The sequence below is a fragment of the Balaenoptera acutorostrata genome, chromosome 18 (genome assembly GCF_949987535.1).
Source record: "Balaenoptera acutorostrata chromosome 18, mBalAcu1.1, whole genome shotgun sequence".
In the NCBI taxonomy this organism is placed as follows: Eukaryota; Metazoa; Chordata; class Mammalia; order Artiodactyla; family Balaenopteridae; genus Balaenoptera; species Balaenoptera acutorostrata.
The window spans coordinates 62,706,162-62,720,474 of NC_080081.1; the positions used below are offsets into that span (position 1 = coordinate 62,706,162).

Here is a 14,313-nt window from a genome sequence, read left to right on the forward strand (position 1 = left end):
CTATCGCGGCCCCTCCCGTTGCGGGGCACAGGCTCCAGACGCGCAGGCTCAGCAGCTGTGGCTCACGGGCCCAGCTGCTCCGTGGCATGTGGGATCTTCCCAGACCAGGGCTCGAACCCGTGTCTCCTGCATTAGCAGGCAGATTCTCAACCACTGCGCCACCAGGGAAGCCCCTATCTTATTTTCTTAATGTTTTTGAAAATGTTGACACCTAATTTTTTGACTCAATCTTGAAATCTTAATATGTTTTCAGATTTAAGGGCTATATATATATCTAGTCAATAAAGATACTATTTAGATTTTACAGTGAGTGATTTTTAACTTGGTAATCTTGTTAAGTTTGTAATTTTTTCATGTAGATCATACGTCTGTGACCCAGAATGCACAGGAAAACAAATCAAGTTCATTGCCCTCTACATCACATGAAGACTCCTTTCCAGAAGACTATACCTCTCTGTATGTATATAAGTTAAATTTATTTATGTCATTAATGCTTTTGCTCCCAAAAAGGGATTTACTGTTGCTAATCATTTGACGTAAGAGTAGATAAAATATATAAAAAAGGATGCTTTCCCATCAAAAGTTTTAAAAGTTGTGTATTTTATGTACATCAGACTTGTCAAGAGCTGGGAAATCAGTTGGCATTCTGTGAAGCCATGTTCTGCCTTGTAGTTCAAGGTGTCTAATGACAAAACAGTTCTCAAGCCAAATACAAACAGAGAAGTGCCTATAGTGACTGATAGAAGCAGTCACTATCATCAGTTTACCCCTACCCAGAGACTGGCAGAAAGATGCAGACAATACCAGATAACCCTGCTTTACCTACGTATCCTTTGTTTACTTACAGCATTTTTGTGTTTTTGCAGGGTCAGTAACTAGGTCTAAAGCACTGTGCATAGGATTGGTTTTCTTTATTTTTGTTTTTGTTTTTTTCCAGTAAAGTATCTTCATACATGTAAGAAAGTTGATCTTCCTCTCCACAAAATTGGATTGAAATTAGGTTACTTAACTCCTGAGATTTGTAGTAGGTTGGTTTTCTTTCATTTGTTTTATGAAATGAAGCACAGATAAAAAAAGAATCATTTCTTTTTTTTTTAAATTAATTTTTAGGAAAAGAATCACTTCTGAGGTTCATATCAGTATTTCATTTCCATGTTTTTCTGCTTTTCTAACTTTTCTTTACAAATATAAAAAGATTTTTCCTTTGTTAATTGCCTGATAACTTGAGCCTTACACCTCTTGATTTTTATTAGTCACCAGAAGAGTACTTGTAAGCCAGCTTAGCTAACTTTCTTGAAACCCTAAATTCCAAATTACAGATTTTACCAGCATGTTTACTCTTACATTTTAGTCGTAAGTAGTTCTAATTGTCTGTTGTTCCAGTAATGACTAACTTAGAGTTGTACTTATTAGGTGTCACATGAGGAAATTATGTAAAAATACATTGTAAACTGTAAATTACTGTACAAATTTTAGTTTTTATTTAAGAACTAATGATAACTTATATACAGTTTTCTCTCTTGCATATACCCTAAGTTAATCCCGTCATATTCAGAGAAGAACTCTTTGAATTTTCAAATTAGTATTTCATATTCCCCTTCCCCAAAAACAGGGGAAATCAAATGATGAAATTTGTAGAAAAGAATGCCACAAAACCCAGTTTGGAACATAATTTAGTTGGTTAAGTCAAGCTGAAAAGGGAAATGAAACATTCAGTTTACTGGTTGTACAACACTGTAGCTATATAAATCACTTGAGTGTAAATTAGCCTATATCAAAACAAAGAACAAAGCTGTGAGAGCCTAAGAGAATTTATTACAGTGAGTACTGAATGAAACCAAACAAAAGGATCTATATCTTAGGTAGACAACTAAATAGTACTGCTTATAGTTCAGAATACATTATAATGAAAAAGTGGTAGAAAGGAACTTGGCACTTAATGATAGGGGAAAAGCAATTCCAGGCACAGGCTTTAAAAAACAAGGAAATATTGGATACCTAAATAAATAAATAAATAAAAACAGAAACGTATTATAGTAGACTAGGCTAAAGAAGATAGAAGTTAAATGGAAGAACAAAACAAAAAGAACATTATAGAATATATTTCTTACTATGGGATATACCCCCAGCATGTTTCAAAAATACTAAAATAGACTGAAGTTATTTAAGGGGAAACATAACCTTACCTCATTTTTTTCTGCTTTTCTCCCCCCTCTTTTTTAATGTATTAGGTGCTACTGCATTGTAGTCCATGGGTAGTGATGGATTTGTATTGATCTTTTAGCTGCATTCTCATCCAATATTTTTTGCTATCTTTTCGAGAAATTTTAAAGATTGAAAACATAAAAAGGGATATGGCAGAAATCCATATTCACATCATCCAGAATTAACAGCTATTAACCTTTCATTGTATTTGCTTCCAGTCTCTTTTTTAAAAAGAAAACAAAACACTATAATCTCTTTGAGCCATACCTAACTTCTCACCATGACAAAGTTCCGTTGCCCTCTCTGCTTCTCTAGGAGCAGTCACTATCATCAGTTATTTTTCTAGTTCATTTTTTAATATTTATATAGCCATAAATAATATATAGTGCTATTACTTGTAGTTTTTAAATTTTACATAAATATTCATATATGTACCTTCTTACTTGTTTTACTCAGCATTAGTTTTTTGAAAAAAATTTTTTTTTAATTTATTTATTTTAATTTTTAAGGCTGTGTTGGGTCTTCATTGCTGCGGGCAGGCTTTCTCTAGTTGTGGCGCGAGCGGGGGTTATTCTTTGTTGTGGTGCGTGGGCTTCTGATTGCAGTGGCTTCTCTTGTTGCAGAGCACAGGCTCTAGGCGTGCAGGCTTCAGTAGTTGCAGCACATGGGCTCAGTAGTTGTGACTCGCAGGCTCTAGAGCACAGGCTCAGTAGTTGTGGCGCACGGGCTCAGTTGCTCCACGGCATGTGGGATCTTCCCAGGCCAGGGCTCGAACCTGTGTCCTCTGTACTGGCAGGCGGATTCCTAACCACTGTGCCACCAGGGAAGTCCCTACTCAGCGTTAGTTTTGAGATCTAATCATGTTGCTTCCGTGTTATAGATCTATTTCATCTCCTTGTTTGGATTTCCATCATGTGAGAATACATTTTATTAATTCCATTCCTTAAGGATGGATAATTAGATTGTTCCAAATATTTACTATTATAAATAGTAGTGCAGTGATCAGTTTTATCCCAGCCTTTCTTTTAAGAAAGTATTCATTGTGAAAGTCAATTAAGGAAATTAAAGGTATAGTCTGGAATCTTTAAGATTACCCCAAATGGGGACTTCCCTGGTGGCGCAGTGGTTAGGAATCCGCCTGCCAATGCAGGGTACCCTGGTTCGAGCCCTGGTCCGGGAAGTTCCCACATGCCGCGGAACAACTAAGCCCGTGCATCACAGCTACTGAGCCTGAGAAGTCCGCGCACCGCAACGAAGAGTAGCCCCCGCTCGCTGCAGCGAGAGAAAGCCCGCGCAGCAACGAAGACCCAATGCAGCCATAAATAAATAAATAAATAAATTTATTTTTTTTAAAAAAAGAAAGATTACCCAAAATGTAGAAGAAAAGGGCAAATGAATGAGAAAAAGAAGAGAATGATGAATAATGTTCTCAAGAAAGAAGCTATTAATAGAAAACCAACAATTTTAGTGAACACTGTAAAATATTTTCAGGATCATCCATATGTTATAATGTTCTTTACAAAATGTTAAGAATTTCAAGCTAAGGTGACAGAGTTAGGACCAATGTGCTACTTCTCACAACTGCAGTGCAGGAAATCACAATGTCTAAACTAGGATTCAGAATTGTTCCAGCAACTAGAAAATGAAAATACATATATTTTCCGTTAAACAATTTGGTACTTAAATAAATATGAAATGTAGATGTTTTCAGTATATTAAAAAATAATATAAACTTGCCCGACAGAATCATTGCTTTTGGAAAAATCTGCCCTATTTTTTCTGAACTAGAACAAACAAATGAACAAAAACACAAGAAGCTAGAATAAGTGAAGCAGAAGCAATAGTCAAAGAAGGTAACTTCTGAGTATAAGAAAATATCAAGTCTGGAGGCAAAAGGTTTTACCAAGTACCACAGAAATGAAAATTACTAATAGATAAGTATTGATTTTTTAAAAGTTTTACTTTAATATCAGTCTTAAAGTATAAATATCTTACAAGTATCAAAACAAACAAACAAAAAAAGCCAACAAAACAGCAAAAATCAGGCTAGCACCTTTGCAAAAACTCAGAAAACATCTATATACATAACCTTCTGGAAAACTTTCTCAAAAATCCTCTTGCTGACCAAAAGAGGAGTCAGAATGTATAAAACATGTATTTAAGAAATGGCAGTGGCATGGAAACCATCTAAATATAGAGTTAACTATAATAAAGATGAGTCCTTAAACTAGAGACAATGGAGGCCCTGCATGGTATGCAAAGTTTTATGTTTATAGTGTATTTCTAGAGAGAGTTCATAGCTTTCATCGGATTGTCAAAGGGTTTATGGCCCTAAAAAGTTTAAAATATCATTATTGTGGATATGGAGCTTCTAAATAAAATTTTAGCAATTCTAATCCAGAGAAATATTAAAAGAATGAGGTGACTTAGAATTTATACTAGTCAAGCAAGAATGATTTAGTATTAGGAAATATATTATTTTACAGAAGTAAACCACAGGAAAAAAAGCTTATCTTAAGATAAGATGCCAAAAGACTTTTAAAAGTAATATGAACCATTAAAAATAGAAGAACTCTTTTTTTTTTAATTTTTTAATTTTATTTATTTTTTTGTACAGCAGGTTCTTATTAGTTAACTGTTTTGTACATATTAGTGTACATATGTCAATCCCAATCTCCCAGTTCATCCCACCCCCACCCCCCCAATTTCCCCCCTTGGTGTCCATACGTTTGTTCGCTACATCTGTGTGTCTATTTCTGCCCTGCAAACCGGTTCATCTGTACCATTTTAAAGAATTCTTCCTTAATGTGGGAGAGAATATGTTTCTTAAACCAGCATCCACGTCCTATATACTGATGAAACTTAGAGACATTTCCTTTAAATAAAGATTAAGACAGAAGTGCCTGCTATCATAATTGTTATTCAGTATTTTTATGGAAATTCTAGCCAGTATAATAGAATGTAAAAAAATATGATTATTGAAATGTACAAAGTAAAATTATTTGTAGATAGTCTTATCCTTCTAGAAAATCTAAGATGCAAGTGTAAAATTATTAAGGTAAAATGAGGGTTTAGTGACATAGTCACATAAAATAAAACTGTGAGACTCTATACCTTTAGAAAATATGAAATTAAGTCCCCATTCACAACACCAGAAAGTAAAATAAATGAGACTAATTACAAGAAGTATATACCTGAGGAAAATTAATACTAAAGATTTTAATGAATGGATAAACTTATTACCATGTGCCTGGATGGGAAAACTGCATATTATAAAAATGGTAATTCTTCCCAAATTAATGTATAGATTTAATTTCATATGAAATCCAAGCACTTGGATTTTTTTTAACTTGGCAAGCCATTATAAATTTAATCTCAAAAGATAAAAAAATCAGAAAGCACCTAGAACATGTTTAAAAGACAAAATAGTGAGGAAGGACTTGCCCTGAGAAATATCAAAATGTTCCATCATAGTATGGAAAACAATGTTATATTGGTATAAGAATTAACAGTTCCATCAAAAGGCAGAATAAGTCTAGAAAATAAGAGGACATTTTTATGTATTTCTAAGAACTTGAGATATGATTAAGCTAGTAAGTCAAAAGTCAGAAGGTGAAAGAAGGAGGTATTCAGTAAAAGACTGTGGAACAATTGGATATCATTTGGAGAATTTAAGTTAGATCTTCATGTTACATCAAAATAAATTCCAGATGAAACTGGACTCCCAAACCATAGAAAAATTAATTATAAAATTAGAACCCTAAAAAAACAGAAAAATGATAAATATTAGATATCTTTCTATAACATGTATCATGGCATTATTCATAATATTGTTTATACTTTATTATGAATACTTAGTTCACTGCCTAGAATGTAAGCTCCTTGAGATCACAGAGCTCTCATCTTTTTTTCCGTAGCACCTGGCGCATAGCAGGCACTCAAGAAATTGTTGATGGAAGAATGAATGAATGAATGAATGAATGAACGAACGAATGAACAAGCCCCCAGTAGGAAAATGGACAAAGCATATGAATAGACAGTTAACCAAAAGGAAAAAAAAATCAATAAACATGAAATTATGTTCAAACTCCTTATTATGTAGAGAAAAAAATTAAGGAGGTAGTAAAATATTTTTCACCTATCCAATTGATGAAAAATTTTTAAATAATATTCAGGTAGATGAGCATTCATCCATGCTATGAGAGTATAAATTGGTCCAGCCTTTTTGGAAAGCAGTTTGGCATTTTATATTGATTAAAATATGTGTACCTTCTAGTACCATGATTGTAGTCTCTAAATGCCATTTCTCATTAAATGGACCCATAGTCCCTTAGAGAAATGGCTGATTCCAGACCTGAGATATCTTGTGACAGAAAGCAAAAAAGCTATCAAAAAAAAAAAAAAAAACTGTATGCTAACACATATATATGGAATTAAAAAAAAAAAAAGGTTCTGAAGAACCTAGGGGCAGGACAGGAATAAAGACATGGACCTGAAGACAGGGGGAGGGAGAAGGGTAAGCTGGGACGAAGTGAGAGAGTGGCATGGACATACATACACTACCAAATGTAAAATAGCTAGTGGGACCAGCCGCATAGCACAGGGAGATCAGCTCGGTGCTTTGTGACCACCTAGAGGGGTAGGATAGGGAGGGTGGGAGGGAGACGCAAGAGGGAGGGGATATGGGGATATATGTATATGTATAGCTGATTCACTTTGTTATACAGCAGAAACTAACACACCATTGTAAAGCAAAAAAAAAAAAAAATCTGTCACTTTGGTAGTTGCTAGTATACAACTCATCATTCTGAATACTAGTAATTAAAGAAAAAGAATCAAGCATTTATCTGCCTGCTTATACTAACTGTATTTCAGGATAACCCAAGAATTGATGAGTAAAATTTCTTCTTTATGAAAGCACTCTAGCCGGAAAATGCAGTAGGAATGATAGAATTAGAAGATTGTTATTTTTACAACTACTACCCCCATCCCACCCCGCCCCAAAGAAACAGTGGCCTTAGCCCAGCGGTCTCAAATGAATTGTGGTCAGAACAGGTGTTTTGTTTTAAACTTTTAACTTATTGAGTGATGCTCTTGTAAAATGCAGTAAAATGTTGCAGCAATGTTAAATTGCTGTAAAAGTTTCTAAACTTTTGCACTTTCAATTTTTGTACTTACCGTGAATTGTTAAGAAACCACGGGGAACTGGCACCACCACACCTTAACGTAGCACTGGTCTAGACAACGATCATGAGTGAATGTCAAAACTGTTAAGTGAAAGTGAGGCGCTTTAAAATGGATGGAAACACCCAAACCCACTTATAAATCTAAGCATCACTAAACGTGAAACAATCAGACATTGTTTGTCTCCTTATGTGATGCAATAGGAAATTCATAGCACCACGTATGAATTATCTCCCCCGACCCCCCACCAAAATTGAACCTGAATCAAATCAGGCTTCTAGACCTGACTACTGCTTTGCCAGGAATGGAAGGGGGTGAGTTAAATGACAACACCACAAGGAAGGCATCAGCCAAATTCCAGAATGTGGGAACTACTATAGGACAAGTGACACAATTTATTTAACTTTTTTTTTTAAATTTATTTAACTTTAACCAATAAATGTCATTAATGAAGAGGGAGGGAGCACTACATAAGGTTGGAGACATAAAAGACACCTGAATCAAATACAGAGTGTAGGGGTTTGATTCTGATTCAGACAGATTTTAAGACAATCAGGGAAATGTGAAGATGGGCCATTGAGATTATATATTTTTAAAAAGACTTATTTGTTAGAAATACGTACTAAATTATTTCAGATAAGTGTTTGCTTTAAAATACTCCAGTGTTTGAGGGTGGGGCAAGAGGGGTGGAGAATAGATTAAATAAAATAGGCAAAATATTGATAATTATTAAAACCTGGTAATAAGTGTCAAACATAAAGCCAGACATTAGCTGTAGAGGTGAAAACAGATTTTATTCACTAACTACTGACAGTAGGAATAAGAGCTGAGCTCCATCATGATTTGTGCTGAGGTGACTGGTATTTTAAAGGGCAATGGGGGAGTAAGGAAGGGAGTACAAGCTAGGGCTCAAGTGAAAACTTACTACAGGTTAATCAGTGTGAATGCCCGTGAGGCCAGCTGTGTGTGCTGGCTGGCAGTCATCAAGATAGGATTCTGTCCTCCCACAGAGACTGGAGGACAGAGACCCTGTCCTTCCTGATGATTACCTTTCAAAAGAATGGCTTTCAGGTTTTTGAGAAAAATATTCTTGAGTTGTAGAAGGTACATATACATCTCAGAGAGACCCAGGAAAGATTCATAATTTTAAGACCTTCTTAGTAAATGTTCTAAAAGGTCAGGGGCTTGTCTTTAGGTGTTGGCTAGAAGAAACAGCCTTGAGCTTTCTCAGGGAGGCATTTTGTTGAGAGGCTGGGGTTATCCTAGAGACATGCATGTCCTTGTGCTGCTAGAAGCCTTGCTAGAGTTTGGTTATCACTCAGTGCAGAGGGTTGGACAGAGTCATTATGTGCTGGGGGTTCTGGAGTTCTCACAAGTACATGAGGGTCCAGTATATCAGTCTTTATGAGAAAAGAATACTCTTAAGTGTATGTTTGAAAGTTTTTTAATAAGAAGTTATTCTTAGTGTATATTCCCCTTGACCAAGTAATTCCTCTTAAAGAAATGTATCTTAAGGTAGTAATCAGAAATTTGGTCAAGGGCTTATGTATGAGGATGTTCATCAAAGTAGTAACACAGAGAAAAATTGGAAACAAATATTTCCAACATTAAAAGATTTATAAATTACAGGACATCCTTTCACCTACTAGATTATCAGAAATCCAGAAGCATCAAGAGCCTCTGTGAAAGCGGGCGCTCTCATAAATTGCTGGAGAGGCTGACCCCATGGAGAGCAATTAGGCAATCTTAACAAAATTACTAATCCATTTACCCTGTGACCTAGCATTCCGGTTTCCGGGATATCTTCACATGTATGAAATTATTATATGCGAGGTTTTTCATTACGTCATGATTTGTAATAGCAAAAGATTGAAAACAGTAGAAGACTAGTTATATAAATTGTGGAATTTATGTAGAGGATTACTATACAGCTGAAAAAAGGATGAGGCACCTAATATCTGTGCATTCAGTATGGTACCAACTAGCTACATGTGGTTATTTAAATTTGAACTAATTAAAATGAAACTTAAAATTCAGTTCTTTGGTCGCAGTAGCCACATTTAAAGGTATTCAGTAGCCACATGTGGCCAGTGGCTACGTCATTGGACAGCACAGATATAGAACATTTTCATCAATGCAGAAAGTTCTGTTGGACAGTGCTGCTTTATATAGTGAGTATAAAAAATTTTCTAAAATACCTATATTACTTTTATAATAAATAACAGATACCTAGAGATAGATTGAAAATATTATGTAACACAAAACAGTTTTGTGTGTGTGTGTGAAAGTTTAAAACCTGAGTTTGGAACACATGGAATCTTCACAGATTTTTTTTCTTAAAGTCAGTAACCTCTCCATTTTCTCCTGTAGTTTACCATTTTCAGATGTGTATGAGACCAGGTGGGTTACATATTATGGGGAACGTTCACTTGGTACAGTTGTTGAAGGCAAAAAGAAAAAAACAGCATAAAGGATTCTTAATGAATTAATTATTTTTTTACCTAGCCTTTACTGTTTTTTGCTTGAACCAAGCTTGTCTGAAGACATAACCTTCCTCAGGTCTTTATTGAACTCATGTCCTACGTGAAGTCTAAATTTGCTAGGTGCTATTGGTGTAGATGTAGCAAAAAGTTACCACTGTAATCACAGCTTTCTGGAATACTCTGAAATTAGACTGATATAATAAGAAAGATACTTGCTTTGTCTGGGTCCCCAGCACACAGCTTCTAAAACCTTTGAAATCTCCTGAGTGGTAGGAGTGTCTTTGGCGTGCAAATGAGATGACTTGGTGAGGCGCTCCTAGTTAACTTCAGGATGGAGGTTGGACGCCAGAAAGACAACCTTGGTTAGAAGCCTAAAACTTTCAGCCCTACCTCCCAACCTCCAGGGAGGGGAGAAGGGCTGCAGGTGGAGATAATCACCAGTGGCCAATGATTTAATCATTCATGCTTAAGCAGTTAAACCTCCATAAAAAACTTTAAACAGCAGGGCTCCTGGAGCTTCCTGGTTGGTGGACAGTTTGAGGTGCTGGAAGGGTGGTGCATTTGGAGAGGGCATGGAAACTCCATGCCCCTTCTTACCTACCTTGCCCCATGCATCTCTTCCATTTGGCTGTTCCTGAGTGTATCTTTTATTATAAACTGGTAATAGTAATTAAAGTGCTTTCCTGAGTTCTGAGTCTTTCCAGCACATTATCAGAGAGAAAGGGGTTGTCAAGAGTGTGGGTGACCTGGAAACTGCATTTGGCATCTGGCATGGGGGCGGTCTTATGGGACTGAGCCCTTTAACTTGTGGAACCTGTTGCTGACTCCAGGTCGATAGTGTCAGAATTGAACTGAATTATTGGACACCCAGTTGAAGAAGTGGTGCTGGAAAAAACACCACATATTTGATGTCCAGAAGAAAAAAACCCCTTCAGGTATAACTTTATGTGGCTGCAGAACATAGTAAGATGTTGATTTCAGAGTCTGGCTTATTTTAGTGTTGTCTAAGAAGAAGCTAATAGGAGTTAAATACCACCTTAGTGTGCAGTGTTTTTTTTAAAAATGGGGATTATGCTATACATTTGAGATACTAATAAATAATTAATTTTAAACAGATCTACAGAAAATAAGGCAATTCCCCCTCTGGAAAATAAAGTTGCAGACTTTAGAGAAAAAGAATCATCTTCAAATTTATCTTACCAAAAGCATGACTGCTCTGGTGCCTGTCTGATGAAAATGCCACTTACCTTCAAGGGAGAAAACCCTCTGCAGCTACCAATCAAATGCCACTTCCAAAGACGACATGCGAAGACAAACTCTCATTCTTCAGCACTCCATGTGAGTTATAAAACCCCTTGTGGAAGGAGTCTACGAAACGTGGAGGAAGTTTTTCGTTACCTGCTTGAGACAGAGTGTAACTTTCTATTTACAGATAACTTTTCTTTCAATACCTATGTTCAGTTGACTCGGAATTACCCAAAGCAAGAAGAAATTGTTTCTGATACGGATATTAGCAATGGAGTGGAATCGGTGCCCATTTCTTTCTGTAATGAAATTGACAATAGAAAGCTTCCACATTTTAAGTACAGAAAGACTGTGTGTCCACGAGCATATTATTTAAACAGCTTTTCCAACATGTTTACTGATTCATGTGACTGTTCTGAGGGCTGCATAGACATGTGAGTAGAAAAACATGGCATTTCAAAAAAATCTTCTGAATGTAGGGGTACTTATCAAGAAGTCCTGCTGTGTATCAGTTTGTCTGTCTGAAACCAGTTCATCGAGAATCTAAAATAGAAAGATGCATCTCATTAGCAATAGGAAAGAAAACTCTTTGCCAGTTATTTTAGTAATTTGGGAATTATTTCTTCCAAGGATAAGTATTCCCTTTAATCTAGTACCATACTCTTAATAGCAGCAATTACAGCTAATGCCTTGGAACTGTGCCAAACACTGTGACAAGTGCTTTACATATATTTGCTTGTTTAGTTCTCACAAAACCCCATGGGGTAGGTAATATTATTTCCATGTTACAAATGAGGAAGTTGAGAAGCCAAGTGTAAGGTCAACAAATTTAAGAACCAGGATTTGAACCCGTGCTCTTAACCATTATGTTATATGTTGTATTTTACTTTTACAAATCATTTCCTTGCTACTTTTTTTAGAAAGTTAATGGTGCCTCTCCTGATCATAAAATTGACATTACATTAAAAAAAATGAAAACATGTTCTAATATATTAAGACTTTGAAAACCATTTTTTTTTCAGGGTGTGTAATTTATTGGTATTTGTAGGTTTGCATATGTAGAGCGGAGTTGCATTATATGTACATTTAATGTAATGCAAATTTAGCTGCCTGTACTAGGAAAAAGAAAAAGCATGAGCGAGATAAAGAGAAATAATTTAAATTATATAGATAGTTTTCACCATCCTCTCAGAAGGAGTGTAGATGAGATATCAATCTGCTGTTACCTCAATTTGGCTCAGTTCCTTTAGGTCTGTCATAGAGGAAACCTCTCACTGTGCCAAGTTTTATTGTGTTTAAATATAAGTTGTTGTTTTTTCTGCATTGCCTCTAAACGTAACCCATCTACATCTGGCCAAGCCCAATCTCTTTCAGTGATGGAGGAAAAAACTAACTGTTGGACAATGTTTACTGTACTTTATGGTCAGTTTAACGGGGTTTTTTAAAGAATAATTTTGACTGTGATTTTTGCCTTAGACTGTAGAAAGTAACCCCCATGTAACATGCACCACCAGCATATATATTTTCATCTATTGGTCAGAAATTACAAGAGAAGTCACAAAATAAGCAAAAGCTGAATCCCACTGGGATCTGGAATTGGACATGAGCACTGTGGCCAGGGATTCTAATCCTGACAGGAATGGGAATTAAACATGTCCTATGCGTGGCAGAGAGTGGACACTGAGCTCTTTGGGGGGACGGAAACAGGGACCTGCACAAGGCTGGGAAGTAAGCTAATAACTCACAGGGCCTGGAATTGTATTAATAACAACCGGGTTTAGAGCTGTGAAACCCATAGGTCAGAGCCAGAGCAATGAGGAAAGCAGCCAGTGTAGAGGAGCACCCAGGAGTAAACTCCATGAAAAGTATGATTTCAAACAGTCAAAGCACACAAAGACATTTAGGACCATGAAGGCAGCATAAGTCCCAACAAATGGCAGCATTCACACCTGAAGAATCAGAGGTAAATGTAGAATCTGACTGACAGAGACTTTAAAATAGGTATGTTTGAAATGTCCAAAGAGATAAAATATTAGCATCCATGAAACAAGAAAAGGAGATTATTTTTTAAAGTATACTGTGTATGTAAAAGAACCATTTGGAAATATGGGAAATAAAATATATGGTCATTGAAATAAAAACTAAATAGATGGACTAAATGGTAAGCATTGGTATAGCTGGAGAAAGAATTAGTGAATTGCAAGGCAAAACTAAAGAGATTCCCTCAGAATGCAAAGAGATAAAGATATGGGGAAAATAAATTTACAGGTTAAAAAATATGGAGGATAAATGAAAAATTCTAACATACATCTGAGAAGAAAAGAGCATTATTCAGAGATAATAGCAGAAAATTTTCCAGAATTGAAGAAAGACAGGAGTCTTCAGAGTGAAAAAGCCTGCTGTATACTAGAAATGGAAAATAAGATAACTATATCTAAATATATCATGATGCAACTTAAAAAGTATCTAGGGCAAAGAGTAAATCTCACACTATCAGATAGAAAAGAGGAAAAATAGATTGACAACACACTTCATCAGAAAGAATAGAAGATAAAAAGGAGGCATATTAGCTTAAAATGCTGACGGAAAATAAATGTAAAACTAGAATTCTGTACCAATCCAGATGGTCATTTGTGGGGAGGGAGGAGGGTCCTCACACAATTACACAGCAGTTGAAGACATGCATAACTACTTTCTAGCAATAGTACTTTTAAGTCTATCTAGAGCATTGTTTTTCAAGCTACAGGTTTAGTAGGATGTAAAATCACTTGTAACTAGCCTTTTAAAAATTAAATCATACAGAAGGTACCCACGTGCATCACACATGATAAGGTAGTTTCATGCCACTGTTATTTCTGCTTGTACGCATACATACATATATAAATATGCATGCCTCTGTAGGATCGTGAAGAAAATATATTTCTTACTGTGAGTCATAGTCAAAAATATTTGAAAGCTACTACCCTAGAGATGCTTACACATGTGCATAAGAATAAGGATGTTGTAGCATTGTTTGTTGTATTGAAAACTAGAAGCTACTTAATTGTATACCAAGCAACTTAATTGTATATCTAAATGCTGTGGAAAAGTTAGAAGGAAATAACTAGATTTGTATATAACACAGATGGGTCTCAAAAGCATTATATTGAATGAAAAAAGTTGTAGGATAATAACTATAGTACTTTTTTAAAAAACA

The 14,313-nt window shown here is 35.7% G+C and overlaps 1 protein-coding gene across 9 annotated transcripts in view; it reads left to right on the forward strand.

Moving 5' to 3' along the window:
- SETDB2 (SET domain bifurcated histone lysine methyltransferase 2) overlaps nt 1–14,313 on the forward strand; it is a 306,643-nt gene that overhangs the window by 16,824 nt on the left and 275,506 nt on the right. For all 9 annotated transcript variants that reach the window (XM_057532841.1, XM_028161729.2, XM_057532842.1 and 6 more), the window contains 2 exons: nt 360–456; nt 10,988–11,551. In XM_057532841.1, the coding sequence (XP_057388824.1) occupies nt 360–456; nt 10,988–11,551 (661 nt within the window). The remainder of the gene's footprint in view (nt 1–359; nt 457–10,987; nt 11,552–14,313) is intronic.